This window comes from Somniosus microcephalus, chromosome 11 (genome assembly GCF_052327205.1).
Source record: "Somniosus microcephalus isolate GS21.2 chromosome 11, FLI_Smic_1.0, whole genome shotgun sequence".
In the NCBI taxonomy this organism is placed as follows: Eukaryota; Metazoa; Chordata; class Chondrichthyes; order Squaliformes; family Somniosidae; genus Somniosus; species Somniosus microcephalus.
Window position 1 is genome coordinate 235,806,878 of NC_140997.1, and position 19,741 is coordinate 235,826,618.

General features: G+C 59.8%; 1 protein-coding gene across 4 annotated transcripts in view; it reads left to right on the forward strand.

Annotated features, from left to right (window-relative positions):
* Positions 1 to 19,741, forward strand: part of lamb2l (laminin, beta 2-like) — a 401,500-nt gene that overhangs the window by 329,392 nt on the left and 52,367 nt on the right. For all 4 annotated transcript variants that reach the window (XR_015080088.1, XM_086002162.1, XM_086002163.1 and 1 more), the window contains 2 exons: positions 2,283 to 2,486; positions 6,433 to 6,577. Coding sequence is in view for 3 of the 4 variants with exons in the window: in XM_086002162.1 (XP_085858288.1) it covers positions 2,283 to 2,486; positions 6,433 to 6,577 (349 nt within the window). In the remaining variant the exon portion in view is untranslated. The remainder of the gene's footprint in view (positions 1 to 2,282; positions 2,487 to 6,432; positions 6,578 to 19,741) is intronic.

Genomic DNA, 19,741 nt, shown 5'->3' on the forward strand with positions numbered 1-19,741 from the left:
ACAGGGGGTTCCCGGGAGTGTGTCAGTATTTATACAGGTCCTGCATACAGAAGGGTCTGAAATCGATTCATCCCTCCCTAACTCTGTACGCTCCTCCAGCCCCTACAACCCACCGAGATCTCCGCGCTCCTTCAATTCTGGCTTCTTAAGCATCCCCGATTTCCTTCAGCCCACCATTGACAGCCGTGCCTTGAGCTGCCTGGGCCCCGAGCTCTGGAATTCCCTCCCTAAACCTCTCCGCCTCTCGCTCCTGCTTTAAGACGCTCCATAAAACCAACCTCTGACCACGTTTTTAGTCTCCTCTGAGCTCCTTCTTTGACTCGGCATCCATTTTTGTCTGATTATGCCTCTGTGATGCACTTCGGGATGTTTTTCTATGTTAAAATTCGCCATGAATTGCCAGTTGTTTTATATATTGTTCGGCAGGCTGTGAGCCGTCACATTCTTGCTGCTGTTCCATCTCTGGCCTTCAGATGGCAGCAGCTGACTGTGTTGGTGGGTGAGGGGAGTGGCCTTCTGTGTTCATGGGCTGGGCCAGTCCCACTTTGGGAAAGATTATAACATTCAGAGAGACACCGTCTCCAGAGACACATTCAGAGAGACACCATCGCCAGAGACATCTGTATGTCTCCAGCAGGGCCTAGGGTTTCTTAAAAAATAAACTACATCAGGAAAAGGTTAGCAAATGCAATTGTAGCGTGGATGGTAAACACAATGATGCAGCACAGAAGGAGGCCACTCGGCCCATCGTGCCTGTGCCGGCTCTTTGGTCGAGCTCTCCAATTAGTCCCACTCCCCTCTGCTCTTTCCCCACAGCCCTGTGAATTTCTCCAATTCCCTTTTGAAAGTCACTATTGAATCTGCTCCCACCGCCCTTTCAGGCAGCGCATTCCAGATCACAACAACTCGCTGTGTAAAACAATCTCCTCATCTCCCCTCTGCAACAAGAAAGCGAAATACTAGCCAGCGTATCCTCAGCCAATCATGTCCATATGTCTCTCACTCTCTCTCTCTCTCTCTCTCACTCACTCTCTCTCAGGTGGGCTCAGGAGCAGGTTTAGCAGTGTTGACCCCCTCCTCTCAGTAAATACACTAAAAAGTAACAAAGAACGTTCATTTCTACAGCACCTTTCACAACCTCAAAACTTTACAAAGCGCTTTACAACCAATGAAGTACTTTTTGAAGTGAGTCACTGTCACAGCCAATTTGCGCACAGCAAGATCCCACAAACAGCAATGTGAGAATGACCAGATCATCTGTTTTAGTGATGTTGGTTGAGGGATAAATATTGGCCCCAGGACACCGGGGAGGACTCCCCTGCTCTTCTTCGAAATAGTGCCGTGGGATGTTTTATATCCACCTGAGAGAGCAGACGGGGCCTCAGTTTAACATCTCATCCGAAAGATGGCACCTCTGACAGTGCAGCACTCCCTCAGTACTGCCCCTCCGACAGTGCGGCTCTCCCTCAGTACTGCCCCTCCGACAGTGCAGCACTCCCTCAGTACTGCCCCTCCGACAGTGCGGCACTCCCTCAGTACTGCCCCTCCGACAGTGCGGCGCTCCCTCAGTACTGCCCCTCCGACAGTGCAGCACTCCCTCAGTACTGCCCCTCCGACAGTGTGGCACTCCCTCAGTACTGCCCCTCCGACAGTGCAGCACTCCCTCAGTACTGCCCCTCCGACAGTGCGGCGCTCCCTCAGTACTGCCCCTCCGATAGTGCGGCGCTCCCTCAGTACTGCCCCTCCGACAGTGCGGCACTCCCTCAGTACTGCCCCTCCGACAGTGCGGCACTCCCTCAGTACTGCCCCTCCGACAGTGCGGCACTCCCTCAGTACTGCCCCTCCGACAGTGCGGCGCTCCCTCAGTACTGCACTGGAGTGTCATATAATCATAGAATGATAAAGCACAGTAGGAGGCCATTTGGCCCATCGTGCCTGTGCCAGCTCTTTGAAAGAGCTCTCCAATTAGTCTCACCTCCCTGCTCTTTCCTCATAGCCCTGTGAATTTTCCCCTTCAAGTAATTATCCAGTGTCAGCCTGGATTTTTGTGCTCAAGTCTCAGAGTGGGATTTGAACCCACGACCTTCAGCCTCTGTGGTGCGAATGCTGCACACTGAGCCAAAGCTGATAATCCATAATAACAGGCCCAGGAGTTGGCCATTCGGCCCATTGAACCTGTGGAACTGCCCCCGAGGTGCAAACGTGTGACAAGCCCCGCAATCTCGCCATGCGGTTCGCCACTTTCACCGCCTTTACCGCCAGGCGCGCTCGTCTTGTTCCAGGTGTGCGGATCGTCCGATGACCGGAGCTGCATCGCGGACCCGTGCGGAGGCGCCAACTGCCGTGACGACTCAGGGAGCCGCCGGTGTGGCGGGGAGCGCTGCGCTGGAGCCCTCGCTCAGTCTGTGCAGGCGCTGCGGAGAGCGGAAAATTCCACCGCCGCGATCCAGGACACTCAACACCAACTCAACACCGTGTCTCAAAGGGTAGGTGAGCGGGGGAGGGGAGAGTGAGGGGGGAGGGGGAGAGTGAGGGGGAGGGGGAGAGTGAGGGGGAGTGGGAGAGTGAGGGGGATGGGGAGAGTGAGCGAGGGGGGGAGTGAGGGGGAGGGGAGAGTGAGGCGGGAGGGGGAGTGAGGGGGAGAGTGAGGGGGAGGGGGCGAGTGAGGGGGAGAGGGAGGGGGAGAGTGAGCGAGGGAGGGGGAGTGAGGGGGGAGGGGAGAGTGAGCGGGGGAGGCGAGAGAGCAGCGGAGGGGGAGTGAGGGGGAGGGGGAGAGTGAGCGGGGGAGGGGGAGAACGCGGGGGAGGGGGAGTGAGGGGGGTGGGGGAGAGATGGGGGGGAGGGGGAGAGAGCAGCGGAGGGGGAGTGAGGGGGAGGGGAGAGAGGGGGGAGGGGGAATGAGGGGGGAGGGGGAGAGCGGGGGGGAGGGGGAGAGAGCGGGGGGAGGGGGAGAGAGCAGGGGAGGGGAGTGAGGGGGGAGGGGGAGAGAGCAGCGGAGGGGGAGAGAGGGTGAGGGGGAGAGAGGGGGAGGGGGAGAAAGCAGGGGAGGGGGAGAGAGGGGGAGGGGGAGGGGGAGAGAGGGGGAGGGGGAGAGAGGGGGAGAGAGGGGGAGGGGGAGAGAGGGGGAGAGAGGGGGAGGGGGAGAGAGGGGGAGGGGGAGTGAGGGGGAGGGGGAGAGAGTGGGGGAGGGGGAGGGGAAGAGAGGGGGGAAGGGGAGAGGGGGTGGGGGGGGAAGGGGAGAGGGGGTGGGGGAGGGGGAGTGAGGGGGAGGGGGAGAGAGTGGGAGGGGGAGGGGAAGAGAGGGGGGAGGGGGAGAGAGTGGGAGGGGGAGGGGAAGAGAGGGGGGAGGGGGAGTGAGGGGGAGGGGGAGTGAGGGGGTGGGGGAGAGAGGGGGAGGGGGAGTGAGGGGGAGGGGAGAGATGGGGGCAGGGAAGTGAGGGAGGGAGGGGGAGGGGGAGAGAGGGGGAGGGGAAGACGGGGGGCGGGGGAGTGAGGGGGAGGGGGAGTGAGGGGAAGAGGGGGGGAGGGGGAGTGAGGGGAGGGGGAGAGATGGCGGAGGGGGAGAGAGGGGGGAGGGGGAGAGCGCGGGGGAGGTGGGGAGAGGGGGGAGGGGAAGAGAGGGGGAGGGGGAGAGGGGGGGTGGGGAAGAGAGGGGGCGGGGGAGTGAGGGGGAGGGGGGAGTGAGGGGGGAGGGGGAGTGAGGGGGGAGGGGGAGTGAGGGGGTGGGGGAGAGAGGGGAGGGGAGAGAGCGGGAAGGGGGAGTGAGCGGGGGAGGTGGAGTGAGGGGGAAGGGGGAGTGAGGGGGAGGGGGAGAGAGCGGGGAGGGGGAGTGAGGGGGTGGGAGGGGGAGGGGAGAGAGGGGGAGAGAGCGGGGGTGGGGGAGAGAGGGGGAGGGGGAGAGAGCGGGGGAGGGGGAGAGTGAGCGAGGGAGGGGTAGTGAGGGGGAGGGGGAGTGAGGGGGGAGGGTGAGTGAGGGGAGGGGGAGAGTGAGGGGGGGCGGGGGAGTGAGGGGGGAGTGAGGGGGGAGTGAGGGGGGAGGGGAGAGTGAGCGGGGGAGGGGGAGAGAGCAGCGGAGGGGGAGTGAGGGGGAGGGGGAGAGTGAGCGGGGGAGGGGGAGAGAGCAGTGGAGGGGGAGTGAGGGGGGAGGGGGAGAGAGGGGGGAGGGGGAGAGAGCGGGGGAGGGGGAATGAGGGGGAGAGGGAGGGAGGGGGAGAGAGCAGCGGAGGGGGACTGAGGGGGGAGGGGGAGAGAGGGGGAGAGAGGGGGGAGGGGGAGAGACCGGGGGGAGGGGGAGAGAGTGGGGGAGGGGAGTGAGTGGGGAGGGGGAGAGAGCAGGGGAGGGGGAGAGAGGGGGAGGGGGAGAGCGGGGGAGGGGGAGAGAGCAGGGGAGGGGGAGGGGGAGAGAGGGGGAGGGGGAGAGTGGGGGAGGGGGAGTGAGGGGGAGGGGAAGGGGGAGGGGGAGAGAGGGGGAGGGGGAGAGAGGGGGAGGGGAAGAGGGGGTGGGGGAGGGGGAGAGAGGGGGAGGGGGAGAGAGGGGGGAGTGAGGGGAAGAGGGGGTGGGGGAGGGGGAGAGAGGGGGAGGGGGAGAGAGGGGGGAGTGAGGGGAGGGGGAGAGATGGGGGAGGGGAAGAGAGGGGGAGGGGAAGAGAGGGGGAGGGGGAGTGAGGGGGCGGGGGAGTGAGGGGGGTGGGGGAGAGAGGGGAGGGGAGAGAGCGGGGGAGGGGGAGAGAGGGGGGAGGGGGAGTGGGAGAGGGGGGAGTGAGGGGGTGGGGGAGTGAGGGGGTGGGGGAGAGATGGGGAGGGGGAGAGAGGGTGAGGGGGAGGGGGAGAGAGGGGGAGGGGGAGAGAGAGGGGAGGGGGAGTGAGGGGGAGGGGGAGAGAGGGGGGAGGGGGAGTGAGGGGGGAGGGGGAGGGGGAGAGGGGGAGTGAGGGGGTGGGGGAGAGAGGGGGAGCGAGGGGAGGGGGAGTGAGGGGGGGGAGAGAGGGGGAGAGAGGGGAGGGGGAGTGAGGGGGGAGGGGGAGTGGGAGAGGGGGGAGGGGGAGTGAGGGTGTGGGGGAGAGAGGGGGAGGGGGAGAGAGGGGGGAGAGAGGGGGAGGGGGAGAGAGGGGGGAGGGGGGGAGGGGAAGAGAGAGGGGGAGGGGGAGGGGGAGTGAGGGGGTGGGGGAGAGAGGGGAGGGGGAGTGAGGGGGAGGGGGAGAGCGCGGGGAGGGGGAGAGCGCGGGGGAGGGGGAGAGAGGGGGAGGGGAAGAGAGGGGGCGGGGGAGTGAGGGGGGAGGGGAGTGAGGGGGAGGGGGAGTGAGGGGGTGGGGAGAGGGGAGGGGAGAGAGCGGGGGAGGGGGAGCGAGGGGGGAGGGGAGTGAGGGGGAGGGGGAGTGAGGGGGTGGGGGAGAGAGGGGAGGGGAGAGAGCGGGGGAGGGGGAGTGAGCGGGGGAGGGGGAGTGAGGGGGGAGGGTAGTGAGGGGGGAGGGAGAGCGAGGGGGCGGGGGAGAGAGGGGAGGGGAGAGAGCGGGGGAGGGGGAGTGAGCGGGGGAGGGGGAGTGAGGGGGGAGGTGGAGTGAGGGGGAGGGGAGAGAGCGGGCAGGGGGAGTGAGGGGTGGGGGAGAGAGGGGGAGAGAGTGGGGGAGGGGAGGGGGAGTGAGCGGGGGAGGGGGAGTCAGCGGGGGAGGGGGAGTGAGGGGGTGGGGGAGAGAGGGGGAGAGAGCGGGGGAGGGGGAGTCAGCGGGGGAGGGGGAGCGAGGGGGAGGGGAGTGAGGGGGTGGGGGAGAGAGGGGGAGGGGGAGAGAGCGGGGGAGGGGGAGAAAGCGGGGGAGTGAGTGGGGGAGGGGGATGTTGAGGGGAAATCGTTTGGTTCAGTGAAGTGCGGAGGTTTGATTTTCACTTCTCGATTGTTGGTAAAGGGGGGTGGGGAGGGGGGCCCGCCTGTTTCAGGTCAAGACCCCTTTAAATATGAAAATTGGGGGTCCTACGATGTACCCAAGACTCCGGCGGCCAGTTTGGGCTGGAGCCGGTCGTGCCGTGGTCTCCCATCAGCTTCACAGGTGACAGAGTGCCTGGAATCTCAGGGAGAGGCCGAGAGGAGCGAACGCGGGACCCTGGGCTCCACACCGACAGTCTAGAGCCGCTACCACCCCGGGGAATTCTCCCCACCCCCGACTTTGCGAGCGTGGCCCCTCCCCACTGTTGGTTGGGGGGGGGCACTGCCAATACTGGGGTGGGAATCTGGCGAGCTGCATCGCGAGATCTCGTTCCCCGCCCGTAACACACGGGTTCTGTTCAAACGAGGCTTGGGCCTAAAATGGCTGCCGGGTGGGCGGGGGCACCAGCGCAATACGTGTCGGTTCACCTCACGGGAAGTGAGACAGGATTCCGGGGGTGCTGGCTCTGGTGAGGTGCGCAGGATGCTGACACACAGACGCTACTCCATTCTCCAGATCGATGAGATACAAGGACAAGCAGAGAAAGCAAAATCGCAGGCCGCGGAAACTCTGCAGAAAGCAACGGCGACAAAGAAACTCATCAACAGCTCGGTGGACAATCTCCGCAAATTTATCAAGGCAGTGAAGGACTTTCTCAATGGTGAGTATGGCTGTAACCACGATTAACCAGCACTGAACGCAGAGTAAAGCTCCCTCTACACTGTCCCATCAAACACTCCCAGGGCAGGTACAGCACGGGTTAGATACACAGTAAAGCTCCCTCTACACTGTCCCATCAAACACTCCCAGGGCAGGTACAGCACGGGTTAGATACACAGTAAAGCTCCCTCTACACTGTCCCATCAAACACTCCCAGGGCAGGTACAGCACGGGTTAGATACAGAGTAAAGCTCCCTCTACACTGTCCCATCAAACACTCCCAGGGCAGGTACAGCACAGGTTAGATACAGAGTAAAGCTCCCTCTACACTGTCCCATCAAACACTCCCAGGGCAGGTACAGCACGGGTTAGATACAGAGTAAACATAGAAACATAGAAGATAGGAGCAGGAGTAGGCCATTCGACCCCTCGAGCCTGCTCCGCCATTTAATGAGATCATGGCTGATCATCCAAACGCAGTACCCCGTTCCTGCCTTCTCCCCATATCCCTTGACCCCTTTAGCCTTAAGAAATATATCTAACTCCTTCGTGAATATATTTAATGAACATTAGCTACCCTCCAATCCATGGAAACGGTTCCAGAATATATAGAATTTTAGAAGATGACTAGCAATGCATCGACTATTTCTAGGGCCACTTCCTTAAGTACCCTAGGATGCAGATTATCAGGTACTGGGATTTATCGGCCTTCAATCCCGTCAATTTCCCTAACACCATTTCCCTACAAATACAAATACTGATTTGTTTCAGTTCCTCCCTTTCATCAGACCCTATGTTCCCCGACATCTCTGGGAGGTTATTTGTGTCCTCCTTTGTGAAGACAGAACCAAAATATGTATTTAATTGTTCTGCCATTTTTTTGTTCCCCATTATAAATTCCCCTGATTCTGACTGCAAAGGACCTATGCTTGACTTCACCAATCTTTTTCTCTTCACATATCTATACAGGTTGAGGATGTAAAGCTCCCTCTACACTGTCCCATCAAACACTCCCAGGGCAGGTACAGCACGCGTTAGATACAGAGTAAAGCTCCCTCTACACTGTCCCATCAAACACTCCCAGGGCTGGTACAGCACGGGTTAGATACAGAGTAAAGCTCCCTCTACACTGTCCCATCAAACACTCCCAGGGCAGGTACAGCACGGGGTTAGATACAGAGTAAAACTCCCTCTACACTGTCACATCAAACACTCCCAGGGCAGGTACAGCACGCGTTAGATACAGAGTAAAGCTCCCTCTACACTGTCCCATCAAACACTCCCAGGGCTGGTACAGCACGGGTTAGATACAGAGTAAAGCTCCCTCTACACTGTCCCATCAAACACTCCCAGGGCAGGTACAGCACGGGGTTAGATACAGAGTAAAACTCCCTCTACACTGTCACATCAAACACTCCCAGGGCAGGTACAGCACGCGTTAGATACAGAGTAAAGCTCCCTCTACACTGTCCCATCAAACACTCCCAGGGCAGGTGCAGCACGGGTTAGATACAGAGTAAAGCTCCCTCTACACTGTCCCATCAAACACTCCCAGGGCTGGTACAGCACGGGTTAGATACAGAGTAAAGCTCCCTCTACACTGTCACATTAAACACTCCCAGGGCAGGTACAGCACGCGTTAGATACAGAGTAAAGCTCCCTCTACACTGTCCCATCAAACACTCCCAGGGCAGGTACAGCATGGGGTTAGATACAGAGTAAAGCTCCCTCTACACTGTCCCATCAAACACTCCCAGGGCAGGTACAGCATGGGGTTAGATACAGAGTAAAGCTCCCTCTACACTGTCCCATCAAACACTCCCAGGGCAGGTACAGCATGGGGTTAGATACAGAGTAAAACTCCCTCTACACTGTCCCATCAAACACTCCCAGGGCAGGTACAGCACGGGTTAGATACAGAGTAAAGCTCCCTCTACACTGTCCCATCAAACACTCCCAGTGCAGGTACAGCACAGGGTTAGATACAGAGTAAAGCTCCCTCTACACTGTCCCATCAAACACTCCCAGGGCAGGTACAGCACGGGTTAGATACAGAGTAAAGCTCCCTCTACACTGTCCCATCAACCACTCCCAGGGCAGGTACAGCACGGGTTAGATACAGAGTAAAACTCCCTCTACACTGTCCCATCAAACACTCCCAGGGCAGGTACAGCACGGGTTAGATACAGAGTAAAACTCCCTCTACACTGTCCCATCAAACACTCCCAGGGCAGGTACAGCACGGGTTAGACACAGAGTAAAGCTCCCTCTACACTGTCCCATCAAACACTCCCAGGGCAGGTACAGCACGGGTTAGATACAGAGTAAAGCTCCCTCTACACTGTCCCATCAAACACTCCCAGGGCAGGTACAGCACGGGGTTAGATACAGAGTAAAGCTCCCTCTACACTGTCCCATCAAACACTCCCAGGGCAGGTACAGCACGGGTTAGATACAGCGTAAAGCTCCCTCTACACTGTCCATCAAACACTCCCAGGGCAGGTACAGCATGGGGTTAGATACAGAGTAAAGCTCCCTCTACACTGTCCATCAAACACTCCCAGGGCAGGTACAGCATGGGGTTAGATACAGAGTAAAGCTCCCTCTACACTGTCCATCAAACACTCCCAGGGCAGGTACAGCATGGGGTTAGATACAGAGTAATACTCCCTCTACAGTCACCTGTTATCCTATACACCAAAAATAAAATCAAAACTGAAGCCTCTTTCAGAAAGAAAGCCAGTTATTTCCTGTTGGCTCCTGACCTTGACCTTACCTGGAGGGGTTACAGGGCGGAGATCCAGGAGCTAATGAGCCGCAAGCGCAAGGCATTCCTGATCTGGAAGCAGCAACAGAACTCCAGAGCAAGAAAGCAGCTCGACAGACGCCTGAAGGCCGAGGTCCAACAAAAAACTCGCGACCTAAAGAAAAGGTGGTGGGTGGAGAAAGCGCAGGAGATCCAGCAGCTAGCCGACAACCATGACCTGCGTGGATTCTTTAGCGCAGTCAAGACCGCCTACGGCCCAAGCACCCAAGGCCCTTCCCCACTGCGGGCCAAGAACGGAGAGGTACTCATCAAGGTCAGGGAGGCAGTCAGTGCCCGCTGGAAGGAGCACTTCGAAGATCTCCTTAACCGAGACTCTGTCTTCGATGCAAGTGTCCTCAATTCCATCCTGCAGCATGCTACCCGCCACCATCTCAGCACAACTCCAGCCCGGCATGAGGTTGAAAAGGCCATCCGAGCAGATGGAATCCCTGCCGAGGCGCTAAAACATGGCGGAGAAGCACTACTGGCGCGAATTCATGAACTCATTTCTCTTATCTGGAAGGAGGAGAACATGCCAGGGGATCTCAGAGACACCGTAATTGTGACTATCTTCAAGAAAGGTGACAAGTCCGATTGCGCTAATTACAGAGGAGTTTCCCTGCTGTCTGCCACAGGGAAAGTCATTGCAAGAATCCTCCTCAATCGCCTTCTCCCAGTGGCTGAAGAGCTCCTCCCAGAGTCGCAATGCGGATTCCGCCCACTAAGGGGCACAATGGACATGATCTTCACCGCGCGCCAATTACAAGAGAAATGCAGGGAACAGCACCAACCGCTGCACATGGCCTTCTTTGACCTCACAAAGGCCTTTGACACTGTCAACCATGAGTGATTATGGAGTGTCCTCCTCAAATTCGGCTGCCCTCAAAAGTTTGTCACCATCCTCCGCCTGCTTCACGACGACATGCAAGCCGTGATCCTGACCAACGGTTCCACCACAGACCCAATTCATGTACAGACCGGGATCAAACAAGGCTGTGTCATCGCACCAAAGCTCTTCTCGATCTTCCTTGCTGCAATGCTCCATCTCACCCTCAGTAAGCTCCCCACTGGAGTAGAGCTAATTTACAGAACAAACGGGAAACTGTTCAACCTCCGTCGCCTCCAGTCTAGATCCAAGGTCGCTCCTTCCTCTGTCGTTGAATTACAGTATGCAGACGCCGCTTGTGTCTGCGCTCACTCGGAGGTCGAACTCCAAACCATCGTTAACACCTTCACCAAAGCGTACGAGCACATGGGCCTTACATTAAACATCTGTAGGTCAAAGGTCCTCTACCAATCTGCCCCGCCACACAGTACTGCCCCCCGATTATCAAAATCCACGACAAGGCCTTGGACAACGTGGACCACTTTCCATACCTCGGCAGCCTACTGTCAACAAGGGCAGATGTCGATGACGAAGTCCAACACCGCCTTCAGTGTGCCAGTGCAGCCTTCGGTCGCCTGAGGAAGAGAGTGTTTGAAGACCAGGACCTCAAACCCGGCACTAAGCTCATGGTCTACAGAGCAGCAGTGATACCCACCCTGCTGTATGTCTCAGAGACATGGACCATGTACAGCAGGCACCTCAAAGCACTGGAGAGGCACCACCAACGCTGCCTCTCCAAGATCCTGCAAATCCATTGGCAGGACAGGTGCACCAACGTCAGTGTTCTCACTCAGGCCAACATCCCCAGCATCGAAGATTTGGCCACGCTTGATCAGCTCCGATGGACGGGTCACATTGTCCGCATGCCCGATACGAGACTCCCAAAACAAGCACTCTACTCGGAATTCCAACATGGCAAGTGGGCAGAGGAAATGCTTCAAGGACACCCTCAAAGCCTCCTTGAAAAAGTGTAACATCCTCACCGGCACCTGGGAATCCCTGGCCCAAGACCGCACAAAGTGGAGGAGAAGCATCCGGGAAGGCGCCGAACACCTCGAGTCTCTTCGCCGGGAGCAAGCGGAAGCCAAGCGCAGACAGCGCAAGGAGCGCACGTCAACCCAAGCACCCCACCAACCCGCCCCTTCAACCACTGTCTGCCCCACCTGTGACAGAGACTGTAGGTCCCGCATTGGACTCATCAGTCACCTGAGAACTCATTTTTAATGTGGAAGCAAGTCATCCTCGGCTCCGAGGGACTACCTAAGAAGAAGAAGGGGCAGAGCCAAGTGGTTGCCAAAAGAAAGAAACTTCCTCCAAGAACAATTAGCATCTCTTTGACCTTAATATCTCTGCCTGGTCTTAAAGGGGCAGAACAGGTTTACAACATCACACCCAGTCATGATCAATGCCACAGGACATTAGACAGTATAAATACATCGTGACACACATGCAACAGTTGGGTTAAAATATCATATTCATAAAATAGAAAAAATCAGCAAAGTTGGAGAGAAATTAAAGCATAGAATCATCAAATCACACAACAACAACTTGTATTTATATAGCACCTTTAACGTAGTAAAGTGTCCCAAGGCGCTGCACAGGAGTATTTTAAGACAAAAAATTTGACACCGAGCCACATAAAGAGAAATTAGGGCAGATGACCAAAAGCTTGGTCAAAGAGGTCGGTTTTAAGGAGCGTCTTAAAGGAGGAAAGAGAGGTAGCGAGGCGGAGAGGTTTAGGGAGGGAATTCCAGAGCTTAGGGCCCAGGCAGCTGAAGGCACGGCCACCAATGGTGGAGCGATTAAAATCAGGGATGCTCAAGAGACCAGAATTGGAGGAGCGCAGAGATCTCGAGAGGGGTTGTGGGGCTGGAGGAGGTTACAGAGATAGGGAGGGGTGAGGCCTTGGAGGGATTTGAAAACAAGGATGAGAATTTTAAAATCGAGGTGTTGCTTAACCGGGAGCCAATGTAGGTCAGCGAGCACAGGGGTGATGGGTGAACGGGACTGGGTGTGAGTTAGGACACGGGGCAGTGAGCACAGGGGGTGATGGGTGAACGGGACTGGGTGTGAGTTAGGACACGGGGCAGTGAGCACAGGGGTGATGGGTGAACGGGACTGGGTGTGAGTTAGGACATGGGGCAGTGAGCACGGGGTGATGGGTGAACGGGACTGGGTGTGAGTTAGGACACGGAGCAGTGAGCACAGGGGGTGATGGGTGAACAGGACTTGGTGTGAGTTAGGACACGGGGCAGTGAGCACAGGGGGTGATGGGTGGACGGGACTGGGTGTGAGTTAGGACACGGGGCAGTGAGCACAGGGGGTGATGGGTGAACGGGGCTGGGTCTGAGTTAGGACACGGGGCAGTGAGCACAGGGGTGATGGGTGAACGGGACTGGGTGTGAGTTAGGACACGGGGCAGTGAGCACAGGGGGTGATGGGTGAACGGGACTGGGTGTGAGTTAGGACACGGGGCAGTGAGCACAGGGGGTGATGGGTGAACGGGACTGGGTGTGAGTTAGGACACGGGGCAGTGAGCACAGGGGGTGATGGGTGAACGGGACTGGGTGTGAGTTAGGACACGGGGCAGTGAGCACAGGAAGTGATGGGTGAACGGGACTGGGTGTGAGTTAGGACACGGGGCAGTGAGCACGGGGTGATGGGTGAACGGGACTGGGTGTGAGTTAGGACACGGGGCAGTGAGCACAGGGGGCGATGGGTGAACGGGACTGGGTGTGAGTTAGGACACGGGGCAGTGAGCACAGGGGGCGATGGGTGAACGGGACTGGCTGTGAGTTAGGACACGGGGCAGTGAGCACAGGGGGTGATGGGTGAACGGGACTGGGTGCGAGTTAGGACACGGGGCAGTGAGCACAGGGGGTGATGGGTGAACGGGGCTGGGTCTGAGTTAGGACACGGGGCAGTGAGCACAGGGGGCGATGGGTGAACGGGACTGGGTGTGAGTTAGGACATGGGGCAGTGAGCACAGGGGGTGATGGGTGAACGGGACTGGGTGTGAGTTAGGACACGGGGCAGTGAGCATAGGGGGCGAAGGGTGAAAGGGACTGGGTGTGAGTTAGGACACGGGGCAGTGAGCACAGCGGGTGATGGGTGAACGGGACTGGGTGTGAGTTAGGACACGGGGCAGTGAGCACAGGGGGTGATGTGTGAACGGGACTGGGTGTGAGTTAGGACACGGGGCAGTGAGCACGGGGTGATGGGTGAACGGGACTGGGTGTGAGTTAGGACACGGAGCAGTGAGCACAGGGGGTAATGGGTGAACGGGACTTGGTGTGAGTTAGGACACGGGGCAGTGAGCACAGGGGGTGATGGGTGGACGGGACTGGGTGTGAGTTAGGACACCGGGCAGTGAGCACAGGGGGTGATGGGTGAACGGGGCTGGGTCTGAGTTAGGACACGGGGCAGTGAGCACAGGGGGTGATGGGTGAACGGGGCTGGGTCTGAGTTAGGACACGGGGCAGTGAGCACAGGGGGTGATGGGTGAACAGGACTGGGTGTGAGTTAGGACACGGGGCAGTGAGCACAGGGGGTGATGGGTGAACGGGACTGGGTGTGAGTTAGGACACGGGGCAGTGAGCACAGGGGGTGATGGGTGAACGGGACTGGGTGTGAGTTAGGACACGGGGCAGTGAGCACAGGGGGCGATGGGTGGACGGGACTGGGTGTGAGTTAGGACGCGGGGCAGTGAGCACAGGGGGTGATGGGTGAACGGGACTGGGTGTGAGTTAGGACACGGGGCAGTGAGCACAGGGGTGATGGGTGAACGGGACTGGGTGTGAGTTAGGACATGGGGCAGTGAGCACGGGGTGATGGGTGAACGGGACTGGGTGTGAGTTAGGACACGGAGCAGTGAGCACAGGGGGTGATGGGTGAACAGGACTTGGTGTGAGTTAGGACACGGGGCAGTGAGCACAGGGGGTGATGGGTGGACGGGACTGGGTGTGAGTTAGGACACGGGGCAGTGAGCACAGGGGGTGATGGGTGAACGGGGCTGGGTCTGAGTTAGGACACGGGGCAGTGAGCACAGGGGTGATGGGTGAACGGGACTGGGTGTGAGTTAGGACACGGGGCAGTGAGCACAGGGGGTGATGGGTGAACGGGACTGGGTGTGAGTTAGGACACGGGGCAGTGAGCACAGGGGGTGATGGGTGAACGGGACTGGGTGTGAGTTAGGACACGGGGCAGTGAGCACAGGAAGTGATGGGTGAACGGGACTGGGTGTGAGTTAGGACACGGGGCAGTGAGCACGGGGTGATGGGTGAACGGGACTGGGTGTGAGTTAGGACACGGGGCAGTGAGCACAGGGGGCGATGGGTGAACGGGACTGGGTGTGAGTTAGGACACGGGGCAGTGAGCACAGGGGGCGATGGGTGAACGGGACTGGCTGTGAGTTAGGACACGGGGCAGTGAGCACAGGGGGTGATGGGTGAACGGGACTGGGTGCGAGTTAGGACACGGGGCAGTGAGCACAGGGGGTGATGGGTGAACGGGGCTGGGTCTGAGTTAGGACACGGGGCAGTGAGCACAGGGGGCGATGGGTGAACGGGACTGGGTGTGAGTTAGGACATGGGGCAGTGAGCACAGGGGGTGATGGGTGAACGGGACTGGGTGTGAGTTAGGACACGGGGCAGTGAGCATAGGGGGCGAAGGGTGAAAGGGACTGGGTGTGAGTTAGGACACGGGGCAGTGAGCACAGCGGGTGATGGGTGAACGGGACTGGGTGTGAGTTAGGACACGGGGCAGTGAGCACAGGGGGTGATGTGTGAACGGGACTGGGTGTGAGTTAGGACACGGGGCAGTGAGCACGGGGTGATGGGTGAACGGGACTGGGTGTGAGTTAGGACACGGAGCAGTGAGCACAGGGGGTAATGGGTGAACGGGACTTGGTGTGAGTTAGGACACGGGGCAGTGAGCACAGGGGGTGATGGGTGGACGGGACTGGGTGTGAGTTAGGACACCGGGCAGTGAGCACAGGGGGTGATGGGTGAACGGGGCTGGGTCTGAGTTAGGACACGGGGCAGTGAGCACAGGGGGTGATGGGTGAACGGGGCTGGGTCTGAGTTAGGACACGGGGCAGTGAGCACAGGGGGTGATGGGTGAACGGGACTGGGTGTGAGTTAGGACACGGGGCAGTGAGCACAGGGGGTGATGGGTGAACGGGACTGGGTGTGAGTTAGGACACGGGGCAGTGAGCACAGGGGGTGATGGGTGAACGGGACTGGGTGTGAGTTAGGACACGGGGCAGTGAGCACAGGGGGCGATGGGTGGACGGGACTGGGTGTGAGTTAGGACGCGGGGCAGTGAGCACAGGGGGTGATGGGTGAACGGGACTTGGTGTGAGTTACGACACGGGGCAGTGAGCACAGGGGGTGATGGGTGAACGGGGCTGGGTCTGAGTTAGGACACGGGGCAGTGAGCACAGGGGTGATGGGTGAACGGGACTGGGTGTGAGTTAGGACACGGGGCAGTGAGCACAGGGGGTGATGGGTGAACAGGACTGGGTGTGAGTTAGGACACGGGGCAGTGAGCACAGGGGGTGATGGGTGAACGGGACTGGGTGTGAGTTAGGACACGGGGCAGTGAGCACAGGGGGTGATGGGTGAACGGGACTGGGTGTGAGTTAGGACACGGGGCAGTGAGCACGGGGTGATGGGTGAACGGGACTGGGTGTGAGTCAGGACACGGAGCAGTGAGCACAGGGGGTGATGGGTGAACGGGACTTGGTGTGAGTTAGGACACGGGGCAGTGAGCACAGGGGGTGATGGGTGGACGGGACTGGGTGTGAGGACACGGGGCAGGGAGCACAGGGGGTGATGGGTGAACGGGGCTGGGTCTGTGTTAGGACACGGGGCAGTGAGCACAGGGGTGATGGGTGAACGGGACTGGGTGTGAGTTAGGACACGGGGCAGTGAGCACAGGGGGTGATGGGTGAACGGGACTGGGTGTGAGTTAGGACACGGGCCAGTGAGCACAGGGGGTGATGGGTGAACGGGACTGGGTGTGAGTTAGGACACGGGGCAGTGAGCACAGGGGGTGATGGGTGAACGGGACTGGGTGTGAGTGAGGACACGGGGCAGTGAGCACAGGGGGCGATGGGTGAACGGGACTGGGTGTGAGTTAGGACACGGGGCAGTGAGCACAGGGGGCGATGGGTGGACGGGACTGGGTGTGAGTTAGGACACGGGGCAGTGAGCACAGGGGGCGATGGGTGAACGGGACTGGGTGTGAGTTAGGACACAGGGCAGTGAGCACAGGGGGTGATGGGTGAACGGGACTGGGTGTGAGTTAGGACACGGGGCAGTGAGCACAGAGGGTGATGGGTGAACGGGACTGGGTGTTAGGACACGGGGCAGTGAGCACAGGGGCCGATGGGTGAACGTGGCTGTGTCTGAGTTAGGACACGGGGCAGTGAGCACAGGGGGCGATGGGTGAACGGGACTGGGTGTGAGTTAGGACACGGGGCAGTGAGCACAGGGGGTGATGGGTGAACGGGACTGGGTGTGAGTTAGGACACGGGGCAGTGAGCACAGGGGTGATGGGTGAACGGGACTGGGTGTGAGTTAGGACACGGGGCAGTGAGCACAGGGGGTGATGGGTGAACAGGACTGGGTGTGAGTTAGGACACGGGGCAGTGAGCACAGGGGGTGATGGGTGAACGGGACTGGGTGTGAGTTAGGACACGGGGCAGTGAGCACAGGGGGTGATGGGTGAACGGGACTGGGTGTGAGTTAGGACACGGGGCAGTGAGCACGGGGTGATGGGTGAACGGGACTGGGTGTGAGTCAGGACACGGAGCAGTGAGCACAGGGGGTGATGGGTGAACGGGACTTGGTGTGAGTTAGGACACGGGGCAGTGAGCACAGGGGGTGATGGGTGGACGGGACTGGGTGTGAGGACACGGGGCAGGGAGCACAGGGGGTGATGGGTGAACGGGGCTGGGTCTGAGTTAGGACACGGGGCAGTGAGCACAGGGGTGATGGGTGAACGGGACTGGGTGTGAGTTAGGACACGGGGCAGTGAGCACAGGGGGTGATGGGTGAACGGGACTGGGTGTGAGTTAGGACACGGGCCAGTGAGCACAGGGGGTGATGGGTGAACGGGACTGGGTGTGAGTTAGGACACGGGGCAGTGAGCACAGGGGGTGATGGGTGAACGGGACTGGGTGTGAGTGAGGACACGGGGCAGTGAGCACAGGGGGCGATGGGTGAACGGGACTGGGTGTGAGTTAGGACACGGGGCAGTGAGCACAGGGGCCGATGGGTGAACGTGGCTGTGTCTGAGTTAGGACACGGGGCAGTGAGCACAGGGGGCGATGGGTGAACGGGACTGGGTGTGAGTTAGGACACAGGGCAGTGAGCACAGGGGGTGATGGGTGAACGGGACTGGGTGTGAGTTAGGACACGGGGCAGTGAGCACAGGGGGTGATGGGTGAACGGGACTGGGTGTGAGTTAGGACACGGGGCAGTGAGCACAGGGGGCGATGGGTGGACGGGACTGGGTGTGAGTTAGGACACGGGGCAGTGAGCACAGGGAGTGATGGGTGAACGGAACTGGGTGTGAGTTAGGACACGGGGCAGTGAGCACAGTGGGTGATGGGTGAACGGGACTGGGTGTGAGTTAGGACACGGGGCAGTGAGCACAGGGGGCGATGGATGAACGGGACTGGGTGTGAGTTAGGACACAGGGCAGTGAGCACAGGGGGTGATGGGTGAACGGGACTTGGTGTGAGTTAGGACACGGGGCAGTGAGCACAGGGGGTGATGGGTGAACGGGACTGGGTGTGAGTTAGGACACGGGGCAGTGAGCACAGGGGGTGATGGGTGAACGGGGCTGGGTGTGAGTTAGGACACGGGGCAGTGAGCACAGGGGGTGATGGGTGAACGGGGCTGGGTCTGAGTTGGGACACGGGGCAGTGAGCACAGGGGTGATGGGTGAACGGGACTGGGTGTGAGTTAGGACACGGGGCAGTGAGCACAGGGGGTGATGGGTGAACGGGACTGGGTGTGAGTTAGGACACGGGGCAGTGAGCACAGGGGGTGATGGGTGAACGGGACTGGGTGTGAGTTAGGACATGGGGCAGTGAGCACAGGGGGTGATGGGTGAACGGGACTGGGTGTGATTTAGGACACGGGGCAGTGAGCACGGGGTGATGGGTGAACGGGACTGGGTGTGAGTTAGGACACGAAGCAGTGAGCACAGGGGGTGATGGGTGAACGGGACTTGGTGTGAGTTAGGACACGGGGCAGTGAGCACAGGGGGTGATGGGTAGACGGGACTGGGTGTGAGGACACGGGGCAGTGAGCACAGGGGGTGATGGGTGAACGGGGCTGGGTCTGAGTTAGGACACGGGGCAGTGAGCACAGGGGTGATGGGTGAACGGGACTGGGTGTGAGTTAGGACACGGGGCAGTGAGCACAGGGGGTGATGGGTGAACGGGACTGGGTGTGAGTTAGGACACGGGGCAGTGAGCACAGGGGGTGATGGGTGAACGGGACTGGGTGTGAGTTAGGACACGGGGCAGTGAGCACAGTGGGTGATGGGTGAACGGGACTGGGTGCGAGTTAGGACACGGGGCAGTGAGCACAGGGGGTGATGGGTGAACGTGGCTGGGTGCGAGTTAGGACACGGGGCAGTGAGCACAGGGGGCGATGGGTGAACGGGACTGGGTGTGAGTTAGGACACGGGGCAATGAGCACAGGGGGTGATGGGTGAATGGGACTGGGTGTGAGTTAGGACACGGGGCAGTGAGCACAGGGGGTGATGTGTGCACGGGACTGGGTGTGAGTTAGGACACGGGGCAGTGAGCACGGGGTGATGGGTGAACGGGACTGGGTCTGAGTTAGGACACGGGGCAGTGAGCACAGGGGGTGATGGGTGAATGGGGCTGGGTGTGAGTTAGGACACGGGGCAGTGAGCACAGGGGTGACGGGTGAACGGGACTGGGTGTGAGTTAGGACACGGAGCAGTGAGCACAGGGGGTGATGGGTGAACGGGACTGGGTGTGAGTTAGGACACGGGGCAGTGAGCACAGGGGGTGATGGGTGAACGGGACTGGGTGTGAGATAGGACACGGGGCAGTGAGCACAGTGGGTGATGGGTGAACGGGACTGGGTGCGAGTTAGGGCACGGGGCAGTGAGCACAGGGGGTGATGGGTGAACGGGACTGGGTGTGAGTTAGGACACAAGGCAGTGAGCACAGTGGGTGATGGGTGAACGGGACTGGGTGTGAGTTAGGACATGGGGCAGTGAGCACAGGGGGTGATGGGTGAACAGGACTGGGTGTGAGTTAGGACACGGGGCAGTGAGCACAGGGGGTGATGGGTGAACGGGACTGGGTGTGAGTTAGGACACAGGGCAGTGAGCACAGGGGGTGATGGGTGAACGGGACTGGGTGTGAGTTAGGACACGGGGCAGTGAGCACAGGGGGTGATGGGTGAGTGGGACTGGGTGTG